This window comes from Alosa sapidissima, chromosome 12 (assembly GCF_018492685.1).
Source record: "Alosa sapidissima isolate fAloSap1 chromosome 12, fAloSap1.pri, whole genome shotgun sequence".
NCBI lineage: Eukaryota > Metazoa > Chordata > Actinopteri > Clupeiformes > Clupeidae > Alosa > Alosa sapidissima.
Window position 1 is genome coordinate 27,159,002 of NC_055968.1, and position 16,788 is coordinate 27,175,789.

The 16,788-nt window shown below is 47.6% G+C and overlaps 1 protein-coding gene across 1 annotated transcript in view; it reads left to right on the top strand.

Annotated features, from left to right (window-relative positions):
• The first annotated feature begins 380 nt into the window (after window positions 1–380).
• Window positions 381–16,788, top strand: part of farp2 (FERM, RhoGEF and pleckstrin domain protein 2) — a 47,182-nt gene continuing 30,774 nt past the window's right edge. The window contains 3 exon segments of the mRNA XM_042057148.1: window positions 381–471; window positions 2,719–2,971; window positions 15,991–16,095. Of these exon segments, the coding sequence (XP_041913082.1) occupies window positions 2,771–2,971; window positions 15,991–16,095 (306 nt within the window). The 5' untranslated portion in view covers window positions 381–471; window positions 2,719–2,770.

Below are 16,788 nucleotides of genomic sequence, written 5' to 3' on the forward strand. Positions count from 1 at the left end.
AGGAAACATTTTATGGTTTAGCAATTATGTATGAATTACTTTTTACACTCACTTGCGTAGCCTATGATTGTACCCAGGCTAGGCTACTTGATAGATTATGTAAGCTTGCAAGAAGCGAATGAGAATCATTTAGGCCTACAACTTCAACTTAAAATTTTATAAAATACAAAAGGGTTTTTTTGTGGTTGTTGACTTGAATTTCCCCTAGGGATCAATAAAGTATCTATCTATCTATCTACCCCAAGGCTTGGTAGCTTAATGTAGCCTACTAATGAAACCTAACGTAATTCTCAGGTAATTCTGTCACCCAATGGTGAGTAAATGTTTCAATGAACTATTAGCCAATAGGAGCATGAAGTCTGGCGTGTGTGTCCAATGGGATAGCAGATTTTCCTGCGGTTCGTATTTGCGACGGCCGTCGGATATACTGCCGAAAGAGTTCCAGACAGTGTGCAAGACGAAAACCATAAGGTACGACCTACTTTTAACAAGTTAATTACAAATAGTTGTGTTTTAATACTCTGCCTGTTGCTAATACAAAATGTCGATAATTGATGTAAATGCTAGTGAGCACAGAGGGGCTCTTTGTTATTTAGGATGTAGAGATGCATGTTTGTTGGAACTGTTTTGTTGGCGGCTCGGCTCCGTTGGCTACAGTAACTTTTAAGTAGCGCCTGTGTTTTTTTTAAATCTCTAGTTCTCAATCGTAAATAGGCATAGCCTACATCTTGGTTGCTTTGTTAAGTTTTTCCCAACCTTTCGCTCACTCTTACGACATGTATTGACAAGGAATGAAAAAAAGCTTAAGTGACTAAAGACAAGGACCTAGCCTAAACAATACGAAGTGGTAGTTTGAATTTTCCATATTATGTTGACATTTAAAAAAATATATATATTTGTAGGTCGTGGGCTAGGCTACTAGGCTACTACAGTGCGAAATTAAATCGGGTGCCTTCTGCATTTGGTTTTCGTCGCAGACTGAAACGGGTTGGCTTGAGATTTTCCAGCCTTCGTTGGCATAAAACTCTTTCCTGCTCATACACAAGTTGGTTAATCGGTTTTCAGATCATATCAACCGAATACATTATTGGGAATTAAAAATGTGCTGACTCAGGTTCTTGCAATGCATGAGTTTAGGAAACGAGTGCTGTTCTGAGAAGATTAGGATGGGCAAATTAATTGAGCCTGATCCTCGCGATTGTTTAAAACTTGAGTGGACAAACTGAATGGTGTCATTAACCGAATCAGTAAAACAAGTCCACATAGTCTTACATAAATCAGATCTTGTTCTGGCATTCTGCATTTGAAAGCGACCAAATTAGTCTACCTGTTGCATCATAGCCTACTGTAGTCTACTGGATTTAAACTATTGTAGCACACACGTCATATGAGTGTGGCAACAAAAACAAAAATGGTTGCAACTTTCTATCTGAGGGGGATGTGTAAAGTATGCTCTCTATTTACGTTCATAAATCTTGCTGTGAAATTGTGCCGTTTGCTCGTGTTAGTTATGCTATGTGCAGTAGCCTACCATATAGCCTACTTTCTCTTTTGGCTTTGCTTGCACAGCAGTGGCACGACCCCTTTGCTCTTAGCATGGTGTGGTAGTATTACTTGTTGACGTGTTCAGAGTGGCTTTCTGGGATGGGCTCATGTGTGCCAGCTGTGTGCCACAAAAATGCACCAACGGAAATCATTAAATCTGGAATAGAACACGACCAAGAGCCTCAAAGCAAGCGGTGACTGTTGCATAAATTGGTGTTTTAAATGCCCATATTTGTACAGGTTGTGAGGATAAATAAAAAATAAAAAGTCCTCAAGCAGTGTAGGCTACTGTAGTTTTCACAGACCCCAAGTCTGATGTGAAAAACGAGGTTTGGAAAGGGAAAGTGTTATGATGAGGTTGTCCTTTTCTAATCCTAACCTTAACAATGATTACAGGGAAGTCAGCCTGGATGTGCACCAGTGTTACCCTATTACAGTCACAAAGGACACCCTATTACCAGTGTCGAGACATGACCTGGCATGTTACCTGCCGGTTAATTATTGCTGTCACAGGTTGTAGTGTTGTAGGGTACATTATGAGTTCTAGCTCAAAAATGTAAATGCAGACCTTACAAGCTGTCTTCTCCATTCCTATTGTTAGAATCTCATACAGGAATTTTGTACAGACATACAGTTTTTTTATGCTTTATCAGAATGGCATTGACTCATTCAGTGTGGGAGTGCAGGGAGGACAGAGGAAATGCCCGCTGATGTTGTGCAACTCTTTGTGTAGTTAGCTGTGATCTCTGCATGAAAAGATAGGTGTGATAGGGTAATTAGAGTTTGTGTTGAGGGCGGATGACCGCCTTCCCTCTTCACAGTGCATCATTGCTGTCCGTGCTTACATTGGCTTTTCAGTGGGTACTATTCAGTTCCTTGGTACTGTGCTTTGATAAGTCTCTTAAAAAAGTGCACAAGAGGATGTGCTTGCCAAAGTAAACAGCTGAAAGATTCACAGTGGTTGTTTGTTGGCCATAGATGTCTCTGTGCACTCACCATTTTAAGTTTCATTCTTTGGTTTTTGTTATATTGTCTGTCTCAGAGCTGTGTTGGAGAAGCATACACAGAGGCAGTGTCTGAATTTACTATATTGTGTATATACCACATTCAAAATCAACACTCAAACTCTCCTTGCATTCCAAATAATTTTCTCTCTCCATCTGTCCCTTTCAGCTATATGTGCATGCGTTTGCGCGAGGGTGCGCTGCTTCAGGCGTGAGCGGCGATGGGCGAGATCGAGGGCACCTACCGCACCCTGCAGACTCCTGGTACCAGGTTGGGGGCCCAGTTCAACGCCGGCATCAGCACCCTGGAGCCCGGCCAGAGCCTGAGCACCGCCATGGGAAGTGGGGGCAAAGCTCACAGCCGCGGGCTGCAGCTGCGCGTGCTCGGCCTGGACGACGCCCAGGAGTTCTACGACCTGGAGGTGAGTCAGTGCACCTTTACCCTGTCTGGTCTGTGTGTGCTGCAGTCTGCTAGGTATAAGTATATATACTCTTTTAGGGTAGGGTATTGCTTGATGGCACATGTGTATGTACATGCAGAAGAGGAAGGAATCACACCGTTTAATCCTACCGTTTAGTCAGGTGTGGATAAAAGCAGCATGCAATAGTTCACTATAAACTGAACAAAGGGACTACGTTGTTTTGAGGCACTCCTTGAGGAGCCAGGTGTATCTGTGTGCTTTACTCCTGTCTAAATCCCTGCAAAATCTCGTATCCACCGCCAGTTTCCATCTGTAGCGTAGATTGTAGATCACAAATCTATGTCTCCAGAGAACTAGCCTCCTTCTGCTCCTCTTCCTCCTCCTCCTCCTCTGCTGCTGCCTCTCCTCCTGCTGTGCTGTCCTCAGGGGCCACTATCCGTTTGCGTGCTGCTCGGACCGGTGACAGCTGCAACATGGCTTTGGCCTTCAAATCCATCCCTCTTTAAGACTGCTTACTCGCATGGCCTGGAGTTACTCTGGAGGCATGAGGCACTGGACATGAGCGTGCAGTGTCCAGTGGGCTGCGTTGGAGAGGAGGCTGTTATGGTGCCTATGTCGTGCCAGGGTTGAGTAGGGCTTGGAATCACAGAGTAACTCACAAATTGATACCGTTACGATACTTTGGCCACGATAATGATATCACGATTCGGCAATAATCTATACATTAAATTAATCTACGATACATCACCGTATCTGTGTGAATGAAGCAGAAGAAAAAGGCAAAACATTGAAATGTATATTTTAGTGTGTCTAGACAAATTTCAGTGTTTTAATTGAATATTTCAGTAAAAATATTGATATTTGGTCACAGTCGCAAAAAGATATTGGCTATTTATCAATATTTAGTCCCACCCCTGAGGATGAGTAGGAGGCCTGACCTTCTCTCTGGTCCCCTGGTGGTTGTGTCCAGCTACTGAGCTGGGCTGGTTTCATTGGGGAATTGATGACTTGCTGTTGAGGAGTCAAAAATGAGAATGAGGGAGGAAGATAGAACCCAGCAGTCTAACATCTGTGGTGTATTCGGCTTGTACTAGTGTTTGCAGAGTATTGTGAAAACTTTGCAGTGATCCGTAAGGACCAATTTACTACCCTACACTTTTATCAAAGCATGTGCTGCTGAAAATGTTCTAAGCAGTCATTTGGCATATTGCTAAATGGTGCTGTGTTTTGCTAAGAGTTTTCTTTGTTTGACTTGAGTTTGCCTCACCAAAGAATACAACAGTTTGCTTCTGACCATTCTGTTTTAGATCAGAAAGGCAAAATATTTAGAGAACCTCTGTCCTCTATCTGCGGGTTTTGTACTGCGGTGCTTGGTATCTGGGTAACCACAGATGAACAGCATTCTATTCTTTTAGTGGCAAACAGGAGGGTCAAGGTTGTTGACAGAGGGAGAGGGGGGTGGTGGGGGGGGGGGGGGTGCCTAACAGTTTCCCGTGACCAGCAGCAAATCGGGCTGTAGTGGGCATGAAAGGCATCCATTCTCTCCTCTCAATGCAGGGGGAGTGAGGAGTGATCATCTTTGAGCTCATTTTTATTACAGTGCAGCGTTTAGTTTGTTTTCATGTAGGGAGCCATGCTAAATAGGTAGTGCAGTGCAGTGCTAAGGTGCAGGCTATTAGTCAGCAATGAGTTTCATGTCAGTGATTGAGATGGGTTTGCTTCAGTCACAGACAATGCAATGGTATTTATATGCCAGGCCATGCATGATATTGTGCGTCATGAATGAAGTTCTGTTGTAAGAGGCCAGTAAGCCCATTGCTGAGAGTCTTATATGGCTTTGTAAAATAACAGGAAGACTTAGGAGACTTAAGGCGTGGTTGAACTGCAGCAAGGATGGCACGAGTACACTGCCTGTAGTGTGTGTGTGTGTGTGTGTGTGTGTGTGTATATATGCATGTGAGAGTGTTTGCTTGTATTCTGCCATGTTGGTGTAGTCCTGTGTTGGCAACATCTGTTTGCAAGGCACACAAGAATTCTTTACAAGCATGTACAGGTTAGGAGGGCAACCGCTGTGTGGAATATCCCCAATTGACCTAAAAAAAGGACCGCAGAAAAAGAACAAAATTCTCAATAAATTTTTGATATTGTATTATATCCTTGAAGGCATGTCCTTTTTTACTGGTATTTTTATGCAATCAAAATAGCAATTTCTCCTTCCTATGAAATGACATTGTAATTTTCTCTCCCTAACCCGGGTTGTCAATTTCCCACTGCAAGTGATTTGAGCATCCACTGGCCCAGTTGGATAAGAGTTGTTTTGTAATCCTTGTGGTTGTGTAAAGCAGTATTAACTCTCAGATAACACTATTCTCTGACGGGACATCTTTTAGCTGTGGAAAAATGTGTTTCCCGGTTTTTTGAGGCATGTGCTATCTACTCAGTCCTATCTGAGAAAAAGGTAAAGAAATGAAGATGTAGGCACGCTTCATACACACTAACACACTCACACGCTGTGTGTGTGTGTGTGTGTGTTGGGGGTGGGGGGGGGGATTGTTGGTCAGCTGTGTTAAACGGTCCAGCACCGTCTCTCCAGGAATGTGCATACCAGTGTTGGCCGCTGATATTTATAACACATGGTAGGTCCCTTTCATTTAGTTAAGAACGAGTGTTCTCCCTCTGTCCCTACCATGTAATCAGGCCTTTGGAGTTCACTCTGGTTTGCTGATATCCTGAATATGGGCTACCGTTGCTGTTGACAGTGTGTGATTTGCAAGGGTGGTTCTTTGGGGGTTAAATTGGAAGTGGTGGTGGGAATGGTAGTGGCCAATATATAGACTTGCTCAATTCTCTCTTTACTTGCTCAATGACTTGCTCACACAAACAGAGCTTTGTTTTCTATGTGTGTTTGGATGAACTCTGTTTGTACTGATTTTCTCTCCTTAGTACATGGTAGGGGATCATGTTAGATACTTTATTAGGTCAAGATGCTGTCAATATCACAGTTCTTAAATTTTTGTCATTTGAAATGTATTCTGGTAGATTTGGTCTATTATTGCAATTCCTTCTTGGTTTCCTACAGTATTGCTCCCCTCTCTCTGCAAGATGGGGCATCTCTGACACAGTCTGTCCTAGTAAAATATCTGGAGATGCCTATTTATGGGGCAGTGTGTGTTGTAAGGTATCAGGTTCACCATGGGATGGTAAAGTGTTTTGGAGCGTAGCTGAGGCTGGTTTTGTGTCCAGACTGTGGTCAGTGGGACGTGACCCCAACCCCCCCCCCCCCCCCCCCCCCCCGTCCCACTCCACCCCACACACACGCACCTCCCATGGGCCAGTCTTAAACAGAGGCCTGTGCAGGTATCTAATCTCCTGCATGAGTGAAATCATGCATATTATGGTGGCCCGCACGATGTCTTGAATCTCAGCTGAGCAAATCAAAGCGATTTCGTCCCTTAACAACAACCCAAGATTTCCTCCAGACCATTGTAGAAGTGCCACTAATAGACGCCACATCTGTGCCGGCAACAGCCGCAGCGTGTGACCCAGTATAAATGAGATCAAACCACAGCGCCCCGCCAAGCCTATGCCAGGGTCCTCCAGTAGTAGATGAGTGCTAAAGACATCAGGAGGCCTAGTGGACCTGGGCTGGTTGAGCTGGGCTCCCTATCTGATCTGTGAGCTCTGGCGCTGGGGAGTCTTTGGCGCTGCCCCCCCCCCCCCCTCTCTTGGCTCTCACGCTGGCTCTCCTCTCTGCTCAGCTGGCTGCGTTTCTGCTGGATCCAGCGCGCACCAGGCTAATAGGAAGCGATGAGGCGGCCACTACGACAGGGCCCCGCTTCCTCCCCACATCCGCCGCCAGGGAGCCGGCCCAAGTGTGGCCGCCTCGGTCGCAACTAATCACGCCTCCCCAGCCCCCCACCTCTACTACCCTCCGCGGCTCTTGGAGCAGCTAATTCACATGCCCGGGCCCCATTGTTCTCCACTGTAGTAGACGGAATTGGATTTGTTGATTACACCTCTGTTGGATTTGTGTGCTGTTGGGGAGGGTGGGAGGGAAGTGTGTATTTGCGGATGGGGAGGGGGGGGGGGGGGGGGGGGGGGTGACTATGCTGTGACCTAAATCCTCCCTTAGCAGCCATAACAATATTGGAGAAGGCGGTTATACTGCAGGAGAAGGAGGAGGCAGGACAGTGCTGAGGCGGTCGTTCATTCATAATCTTATGGGTCCATATGTTGTCTCTGAGGGCCGACACAAAGGCCCCACTGGCTGGTGAGCTGTCTTGCATTTGCATGGAATGCAGTGAATGCGGCTTTCCAACGGCTGGATTGCGGAATCTCGGAATGCTTTGGAGTGGAAGGCTTGTCAGAGTTTCCTCAGCGGAGAATAAAAAGCTGCCCCCAATGAAGATGAAGTGCTTGGGCCTACAAAAGGGCAAGAGATGGTAGACCAGATAAGGGAGAGGGGGGGAGGGGAGGATTCTAGAAAAAGACAGGGAGGAAAAGAAGGTGAAAAAAGAGAAACATACGTGTGTGTGTGTGTGTGTGTGTGGTGTGTGTGTGTGAGATGGGGAGTCTGTGAACCAGATTGTGAATGGCTCTCTGTAGTGGAAGTTATTTTGAAAGGGGACATCCATCCTTTAATCAAGCTGAACACCTCTCAGCCAAGTTTGGGCCGAATGCCAACACCCCCACCCCCCCCTGAAAGAGAGAGGAGCTGTTTACTGCCATGATCACCAGTGTGAATTTACTCTGAAGGAAATGGAGGCCCACTGAGCAATTGAATCTCTCGGTCTCTCCATCTTTTCTTCCTCTTTTTTCTCCTCCTCTTTCTCACCCTTTCTCTCCCATTCCTTGTCCTCTCCTATCCTCCTCTTTCTTTCTTTCTTTCTTTCTTTCTTTCTCTCTCTCTCCCTCTCTGTCAGTGCTGTGAGAAATTGTCCTCCTTGGCCATGTACAGAAAGCCTCCTTTGTTTTGACACTTACGCTCTGTAAAGTGTGTTGGTGTGCTTTATGCTGTGTGCAGACTGGACGTGTCAAAACAGGATGACATTTTCAAATTCCCCATTATCGGCAGGATGTCCCTGGCTAGTTCTAGCTGTATTAGTAAACATATTGAAAGCAGTTCACAGGAAATGCTGATGGACAGAGTTTGGAACCAAATCCACGAGGAAGATGACGATCCCGTACACCACGATGATAAATCTGGTCCCTCTGTCATTTACCGACTTGTAATTTAACCTCGGTCTTGTTCTCTCTTAAATATGGAAGCAGAAAATAGATAGAAATTGCAGTGTTGGTTGTTTTTCGGCTTGTTCTGGCTCGAACACGACTGACCGCCTGACTGCCACCCTCCCTCCTCATGCGACGTGCGCCATCCAGATCTGGGCAGTGAGTTATTGCAGTCCCGGCCCATTACCTGTGTTTTGTTTGAACCGGCCAGGACTAATTGACTCGCTGCCCTGGCGACTGTCACATGCGGACCAGACGCGGCGTGTTCTTTTGATGAGTGACGTGAGCAGCAGCTCCGTGCCCCCAGGTGATGCTTGACACTGGGGAGAAGGTGGCTGCAGTAAAGATGATGGAAGACCACCTAGTTTTTGGCCACTTATGTCCATGCAGCGCCTTTCCCACCACACGGCTCCATGTTGCAGCGGAGGTGGAAGTTTGTTTAACATGTGATGTGCAGAAAGCCTGAAGGCCTGCCTAGATGAGTCAGCCTGGAAGGCTGTCACAGTTGAACTCCTGTAGAGCACTGGTGTAAACATAGACTCTCTCGCCCTATTTCTCTCTCTGTCTCTCTCTCTCTCTATCTTTCTTTCTTTCTTTCTTTTTCTCTTTCTCTGTCTCTGTCTCTGTCTCCCTTTTCACCATCTTCCTTCCTCCCTTCTTTTTGCTTTTCTTCTCTATTCTTCTCTATTCTTTTCTTTTGCGCTCTCTCTGTGGACAGGTCTGACCAGACCCTGCTCTGCTCTGCTCTGTGCTGTGAGCTGCCTGCCTGTGGAGGCTTTCGCTGGCTCCAGGTAGGGCCTGCCCCGGTACTGGCAGCGCGGGCTGCCCCGTGGCACGGCTCCATGGGCCCCAGGCCCCTCCTACACCGTCCTGCAGCAGAAAGCCAGGCCTTGTGGTGTCTGGCCAGGGTGTGGGGCAAGGAACACAGGCCCTCTTTTATCCAGCACTCCCCTGCCCCTGCATTGGCCTTCACCACTACTCTCAGAGAGTGAGAAGGGGGGAGAGAGGGAGAGAGAGTGAGAGAGCGAGCAAGTGAGAAAGAGAGAAGAGGGTGATGGGAAGAGAGAAAGAGAGAGAGAGAGACTGAAGCACAGGGGATGATTAAAGATACAGTGAAGAGAAAGGGTAGAGCGGGGGTGGGGGGGGGGGCGTGTAAAAGTGTGGGGGGCGGTATGTGGGGGAAAGGGGAGAAAGACACAGAGCAACAGACAGACAGAGAGAGAGAGAGAGAGGGGGAATACTCCTGAGTGGTGGCCACGGTGAGAGAGAGAGAGAATGTGCAGCAGGGCCTCCGTGGGTGGGAGGCCGGTCGGAGCCTCGTCCAGCCAGCATTCGCAAACAAACACATAAATAAAGTTAGGTTGACAAGTGAGGGGCGGAGGTTATAGGAAGAGCGACATCGTTGGGGTGTGAAAGGAGCACTTGTGTCTGATGTGGACTTCAGGAGCAGGAGGGGGGAAGTGTGTGTGTGTGTGTGTGGAAACCTAGCGCTCCAGTAGGTGAACGTAGAGACGCTAGCGGAGGAATGTTAGCTTTTGGTCCTTTAACTTTTAACCCCTTCTGGTGGCTGGTGGCACACAGGGCCAGAGAGTGACCCGAGGGTCAGCAGGCCAGAGTGTCATGTTCGATGGAGCCTTCGGTTGGGGTCGTATTTATAGCACCTCACCTGTCTAGTCTGCTCCGGATCCTCACAATGTTGACCGTGCAAGAGGATAATTTGTTGTGCAATGTTTCTTTGGGGTAGCTTCTTTGTTATTATGGGATATGAATGCAGAATTGTTTGAACTTGTGCATGTTTGAAAGTTTCACTGAAGGTTGAGAGAGAAAATCATCAAAGTCAAGGCGGACCTTAAGTCAAGTGAAATGGTCTCTGTCAACATGGGTTTTATTACTTGTCAACACTTTAATTCATCTAGAGATTAACTCGCAATGAATTGGAAGTTCCAGAGATGGTAGGTTTTTTGGCCATGTCTTGGTGCACTTAATTTTAAAAAATGAATGCGGTGTTGTCCGCCTCTCTGGTGTCTTGGGAGTTGTGCTCTTGGCAGGGCCAATAGTGTCCCGGAAGCCACTTCATTGACTTCTAGTACATGATTTGTGAAGCATTGTTGCAGGTTGAGAAATGCTGGAAAGAGTGATTTTTTTTTTTTTTTTTTTTCTCCCCCCCCCCCCCCCCCCCCCCTTACTGAAGGCCAGGGCACATTCCATGGATTGCCGAGTGCTGCACTCACACATGGCTCAATAGAGTTTCTACTGTAAATACTGCTAAAAGTTGTCCTCAAAGAAGTCAGGTAAACAAAGGCAGCGGGGTTGATAAGTCTTTGTGGATTTTCCACAGTGGAGAACTGACACCAGAATAGTCAAATTGCTATCTTGGAAAGTTGTTAAAAGCTCAGACCGAGCCATTATCTGGTGGGTAGTGGAGGCAGTAGAACCTACAGCAGCCATTCTTATTTGATCACTAAACTTTCATTAACTCTTGGTGGTATTTGGTCATGTGAGCCCTTGTTCTAACTGGTGTTTAAGAGCTGTGATTAGAATGGTCTTGCGCTGGAGTCGGTGAAATCTGACATGTTAAGTACCATGTTGCATGTTGTTGGATATTACGTTGCATGCAGGCTAGTGGGGAACTGGCTTGTGTTCTGCTTACTCTAATCCTCCTGATGTGCAGCGGGAAAGGGGTCAAGGGAGAATCTGTGTGTGTTTATCTGTGTGCTGTAGAGGTGTATACAGGTGACGGTGAGAGAGAGAGGACTGTCGGATGTTCGCTGCAGCCCGTGCCATGCAAATAACTTTCCAGAGCTATTCCATCACCGTTCAATCCACTAACATTCTTTTCATCTACTACCAGTGCACTCAACACACAGACAGAGAGAGAGAGCCTCACTCGCATGGCTTAAAAGCACTCTCCATACGTTGCAATTAGTGAAACAAATTAGTGAGTTGACACTAGAAAGAGTTGCCCTAAGCTGATGGGAAAATCTCAGAGGCAGTGCCCTGATTGCTTTAGGGTTTGCACTCTGTTTGTGCGGTTATCCTACTTTCTCCGATTGACTCTGGGCCCATTGCATGGAGAAGGCATGAGTCAGTGACACACAAGCCATGTTGATAGATGTGTGGTCATTTTTTTCCTTAATGGACCATGTGAGGAAGTCAAATGAAAATTTAAGTTGTAGTTAGTGTGACATTTTGTTTTTACACAAGTGAGATTTTAGGAGGGTTTTTTTTTGTTTTCTTGATTTTACAATACGTCAACCAAAAGCATCCTCTAGTCACTTAACTCTATGTATGTGGGCAGTGCTCTGGTGACCTGTTTTTTTGGACACTGCTGAAAAATGTGTGTGTGTTTGCACAGCGTCGTGCTTGTTTGCACGGCGTCGTGTTTGTGTGTCCCCCTCCTGTGCAGTGACGCAGCAGAGTGGATCAGTTGGTCAGTAATGTCAGCCTGCATTAAAGCCAAGGCCAGGTAGTCTTCCTAAGCCCCCCCCCCCCTACCCCCCTCCTCTCTGATCCCTATTAGCACCCAATTCATCTGGCCACAGACGCGACCTCACCATCACCAGCTGTCCAGCCGGCAGCCAGGAACAAGCTGCCACGTGTGGCCAGGGCCATGGGGATAAACACCCCTGTGTTTTGTGTGTGTGTATGAAAGAGAGATGTTGACTCTGTGACAGCGACAGGTGTGTCTCTGTGTGTGTGTGTGTGTCGGGTAAATGTGTGTGGCATTTACGGAGATAGAAACAAGAGCATGTGAACGCATCCTCGGGTTCATTCGAGCTCTCTCGTCCGAGCGATCCGTCTGCCTCCAGGTAGCCCTGTTCTCTTTGGACACAGGAGCTAACACATGGCGCAGATCTTACCGTGTGCGTGCAAATGACGCAGGCATCGCGGATTGGATTCTTCTGCAATACATGAGCTGTCAGAGAGAATGCAGCTCAAACTGGTTTGATGTGACTATGATTAATACGATTGCAGCATTGCCTAACCAGATTGCCATTTGAGTGGTTTGTTTTCCTCTTGTTTGGTAGGGTTCTATCACGGCTGGCTGGCAGGTTAATGATTGCCAAAGCTGCAGTGCGTCTCTCTGTCTTTATCGTGAGGAGTGGCTCCTGTGCGGGGGCTCAGAGTGAACTCATTGCCTAAGGTGTGTGTGTGTGTGTGTGTGTGTGTGTGTGGTGGGAAAGTGATGTGGGGAAACTCGAAAGACAAAAAGCCACCTACAGCCGAGACTGGGGCAAGTCTGAACACGGCAGGAGACAGAGCGTTGAGCACACTGCCAGTCTCTCCTCGCCCGTCTCCCTCTCCTGTCGCGCCCCCCGCACTCTCTCGTTCTCTCGTTCTCTCGTTCTCTCTCTCTCTCTCTCTCTCTCTCTCTCACAGACTGGTTTAGTGTGCAAGTCAGGTCTGTTTGCTTGTCCGGCATCAGATGTTTCTCTTTCTTCTCTTTCTGTTTCTTTTTTATTTAATTTTAATGACAACATAGTGTTTCTCATTAACAACATATTTTCTTCTCTCTCTTTCTCGGTCTGTCTCTCTCTCTCTCTCTCTCTCTGTTCTGTCACAGTGTCTTGGCTGACTTCCCCCCCTTGTTCTCTCTTGCTGCGATTGTCCTCTTTTTTTCCCTCTTTTCCCCCTCTTTTCTTTCTCTTTTCTATCCTCCTATTTCCCCCCTTCCCGGCCATTCCTCGCTCCCCTCTGCCGTATCCCTCTCAAAGCCTATAGCCTGGCGGAGCCCTCTCCACTGTAAACACTGGCAAGACTTGCCTGCCAGAGGAACATCTGTTCCTGTGTAATCCAGCTCCGCTGGGTGGACCTTGATTGGTTGACCCACTAACCTGCACGCATGCACGGGCCAGGCATCTTCGGGTGTGACGGACTGGAATGGAAGGACCGGGGAGGCGCGAGGGGGCGGGGGGCTGAGAAAGTCTTGTGTGTGTGCCCGATGGGCTTCGCGGTAAGCGTTGTGGTGGTTTGAGGTCAGCGGAGTCGAGCCTCCAGTGACATGTTTATAGAAAATGACCGGCGGCCCTTATTTCCAGCTGTCTCTGTTGTGACTACGTCTCCCAACCGCTGTCTCTGCTTATGGAAACAAGAGAAATGGCAGTGTGCTAACTGAGCCAACGTCCGATCTAAGTTCGAGTCACGCCGACCCATCAGGCTGTCTCTTATGATGATGCTCCGTCGGAGTGTTTTTAGAATGAAGTCATAGAATAGAAATGGAGGTCATCAGGTAACCAGCTGTAGGGTCTTTATCGTAATTAACTTTCTTAAGTAGGTGGAGACTTCTGAAAAGTACATGCGTTTTAAGGAAAACGTGTCGTGAGTCGCCGCTGGCGTGGGAATGATTCGGACTCGACGCCACACCCAGTTTTGTCTGTGGAGCAGAGCGGAGCGATCGCTGCCGCCGATATCACGGCGTGGCTGAGGCCACAGCGAAGCCGCGCAGAGGGGAATTACCTGCCGACTCTTGGCAGCGGGGAGGAAATTCCTCACTGGAATAGCACACGGCTAGCGGGTGAGAATGAAGTGGAGACTGGAATCTTGTGGGAGAGAACGGGCACGGAAAGGGGAGAGGGAGAACCTGTCTCACCCTCACTCTGTCTCACCCTCACGCTGTCTCACCCTCATGCTGTCTCACCCTCACGCTCTCTGTCTCACCCTCACGCTGTCTCACCCTCACTCTCTATCTCTGTCTTACTCTCACCCTCACTCTCTCTCACCCTCACTCTCTCTCACCCTGACTCTGTCTCACCCTCACTCTCTCTCACCCTCACTCTCTCTCACCCTCACTCTCTCTCACCCTCTCTCACCCTCACGCTGTCTCACCCTCTCTCACCCTCACGCTGTCTCACCCTCACTCTCTCACCCTCACTCTGTCTCACCCTCACTCTGTCTCACCCTCACGCTGTCTCACCCTCACTCTGTCTCACCCTGACTCTCTCTCACCCTCACTCTGTCTCACCCTCACTCTGTCTCACCCTGACTCTCTCTCACCCTCACTCTCTATCTCTGTCTTACTCTCACCAAGTGCTCCACCTTTAGAGAATGGCCCATGAGGAAAGTAAAGTGAGGTAGAGAAGTGTGACTCAATGCAACAACCTGTTCTGTTAATAATTTGACACCGACACACCACACACACACACACACACACACACACACACACACACACACACACACACATTTCCTGGCTCATCAGTCTGGCAGTAATTTGGTGGGCACGAGCCGAGTGGAGTGGCGTAGAGTGTTTGCAGTGCGGGGGATATGGCTGTGGCTCCCCTGAGAGGGATTCTCTGCTGGAGTTTATTTACACCCCCAGCCACTGGAGCATTCCTGCAGCTGGCTAATGATTCACACAACTCAGGCCGGGATGGGCCTCTACTCCCCCAAAAACACTCACCGTCCTAGGTAGCTCTCTCTCACTCCTCCAGGTTTAGTCTTTCTGTTATTGTGTTAATGTCTGTCATTGTCTGTCTTAGTTTTTCTCTCACTGCACTCTTTACTCTCCCCTCTTCTTTCTTCACACAGACACACTCACAGCCTCTTACGATTTCAAATGCATTCTATTGACAGTCTCTTCTGACTAGTTTTGGCCTTGAGGTTTTGTGTGCAAGCTCAGATCTCAGCCAGAGGTTGTTACATTTGTAACTCTTTCAGTCATTCCTCCCATAGTTCCGTCTTCCATTTTCCTGCATAAAAAGGCATCAATGTAATACAAAGTTTGCTGCTGAACAGACTCTCTCGGTTGAATAACGCATTACTTTGGGGGGGGGGGGGGGGGAACATGGAGCCTGTCCTTGCCAATACAAGCCGGGCTGTTTTTAGTGCAGAAAAAATACATTCTACATTGCAAACAGATGGCCCAGTGTGTAATTTTCTCTGGAAGTCACAGGGTAGAGTTCCAAACCCCAAGAGTAGTGTGCTCTGGCTACATAGTAATTAGTCCTTCGTTTAGTAAAACCAAACCCTGCAGCCCAGTGAAGGTAGAGGGTTTTAAAAGGCAGCCCCTTGTGCCTAAAGACAAACAAAACACACATACTCCCACTCGGACACACACTCTCATACTTACCTAGGCTTGTGTATGGCCCTAGAGTATGGTCACCAACAGGTGGCAAAAAAGTATTGAGTTTTTTTCACATCTTATTGCTTACAAATAAGCAGACAAAAATCAGGGAAAGTACATGGTTGTCCCAGCCAACCCTTTAGGCAGGAAAGTACTTGTGGCCGCTGTGGAAGCCCTTATGGTGCGCGCACGCGTGCGCGCGCACACATCTCTACACACATGGAACGGTAGATGATTCACTGGCCACCACAGATATGTTTCCCCAACACCCATTACCCCCAGCCATCTCTCTCTCCCCTCATAGCTCACAGCAGACGAGGCTGCCCTCTCCACAAATGCTCATTACCTCCAGTAACCCCCAGTGTTTTTCCATTCATGACTGACTGTTTGCAAATGGCTGAGGGGCCTGAACCATGAGTAATGCAAATATCTCTCCAGCCAAAGTATAGATTTTAATGTATACTATACACTGTTCACAGCCTGAGACCACCATTAAGGTGGCATACAATATGGTCTGTACATTAAAGTTGGCCCACCAGCCTTGCCGATATTGTTAACAGGTGTGATCACCTGCATGGTATGATCTAATGTTAAGCTCATTGCCAAATTGTGTGTATCAGGGTCATTAGAGGCTGTGTTATTAACTGTACTCTGTGGGTACTGTATGGTTCAGCATTTGCAAGGTATCAAGGACTAATATCCCCCCCCCCCCCCCCTCTCGCATATACAGACTAAGGCTGATGGACAGGCCCTCCTGACTGAAGTCTACCGCCGGTGCAATCTCATTGAGAGTGATTACTTTGGCCTGGAGTTTCAGAACATGCAGATGAATTGGGTAAGACAGACACACCTATCCTCGCCTTCACCGTCTGGTCCTCCTACACTTCTCTCTCTCCTCTCCTTCTTCTGTAAAATCCTCCATAACACATAATGATGTACAGTCATCCCTCTGCAGCTGTTCTGATGGAAATTCATGAGTCATGCATGCCTAGGTTTATAGAACATCAGTTCCTTCATTAACATTTCTCAACAATCTAGCTGACATTGTTTAAAGAGGAGAAACTTCTCAGAGCTCAGTAATGTAAGCCTTTTTAAAACTAGAATGAACCTGATGGGAGAAGGTGAAATGGTTGGATGAGGAGATGGATCACTGGCAGAGGTTAGGCTCTCAGATCAAAGAGGGTCTACATAGGAGACTAGAAGAAGTTCTCATTTCCCCCAAAAGGCTTATTTTTGCTGGAGAGATTCAGAAATGCAGCACTTAAAGCTAGTAAACGGTGTGAGGTATAGGCTGCAGGGGAATCCAATGGGGCTTGAAGAGCCTTTGGGCGTTTTAAAGAGACCCTTATGCTGTTATGTTCTGCTAGGCACGCCAACAAGGCCCACGAATTTTGGCTGGCGTGAGCGGGAGTGGGCATGGAAAACTTGGGCGTTGCTGCTCCGCACTGAGCGTAACTGGCGACGTGGAGCAGTTTCACCTTCACATATTTCCCCCATGAAGCAACATCCAGTTTTTTTTGGGGGGGGG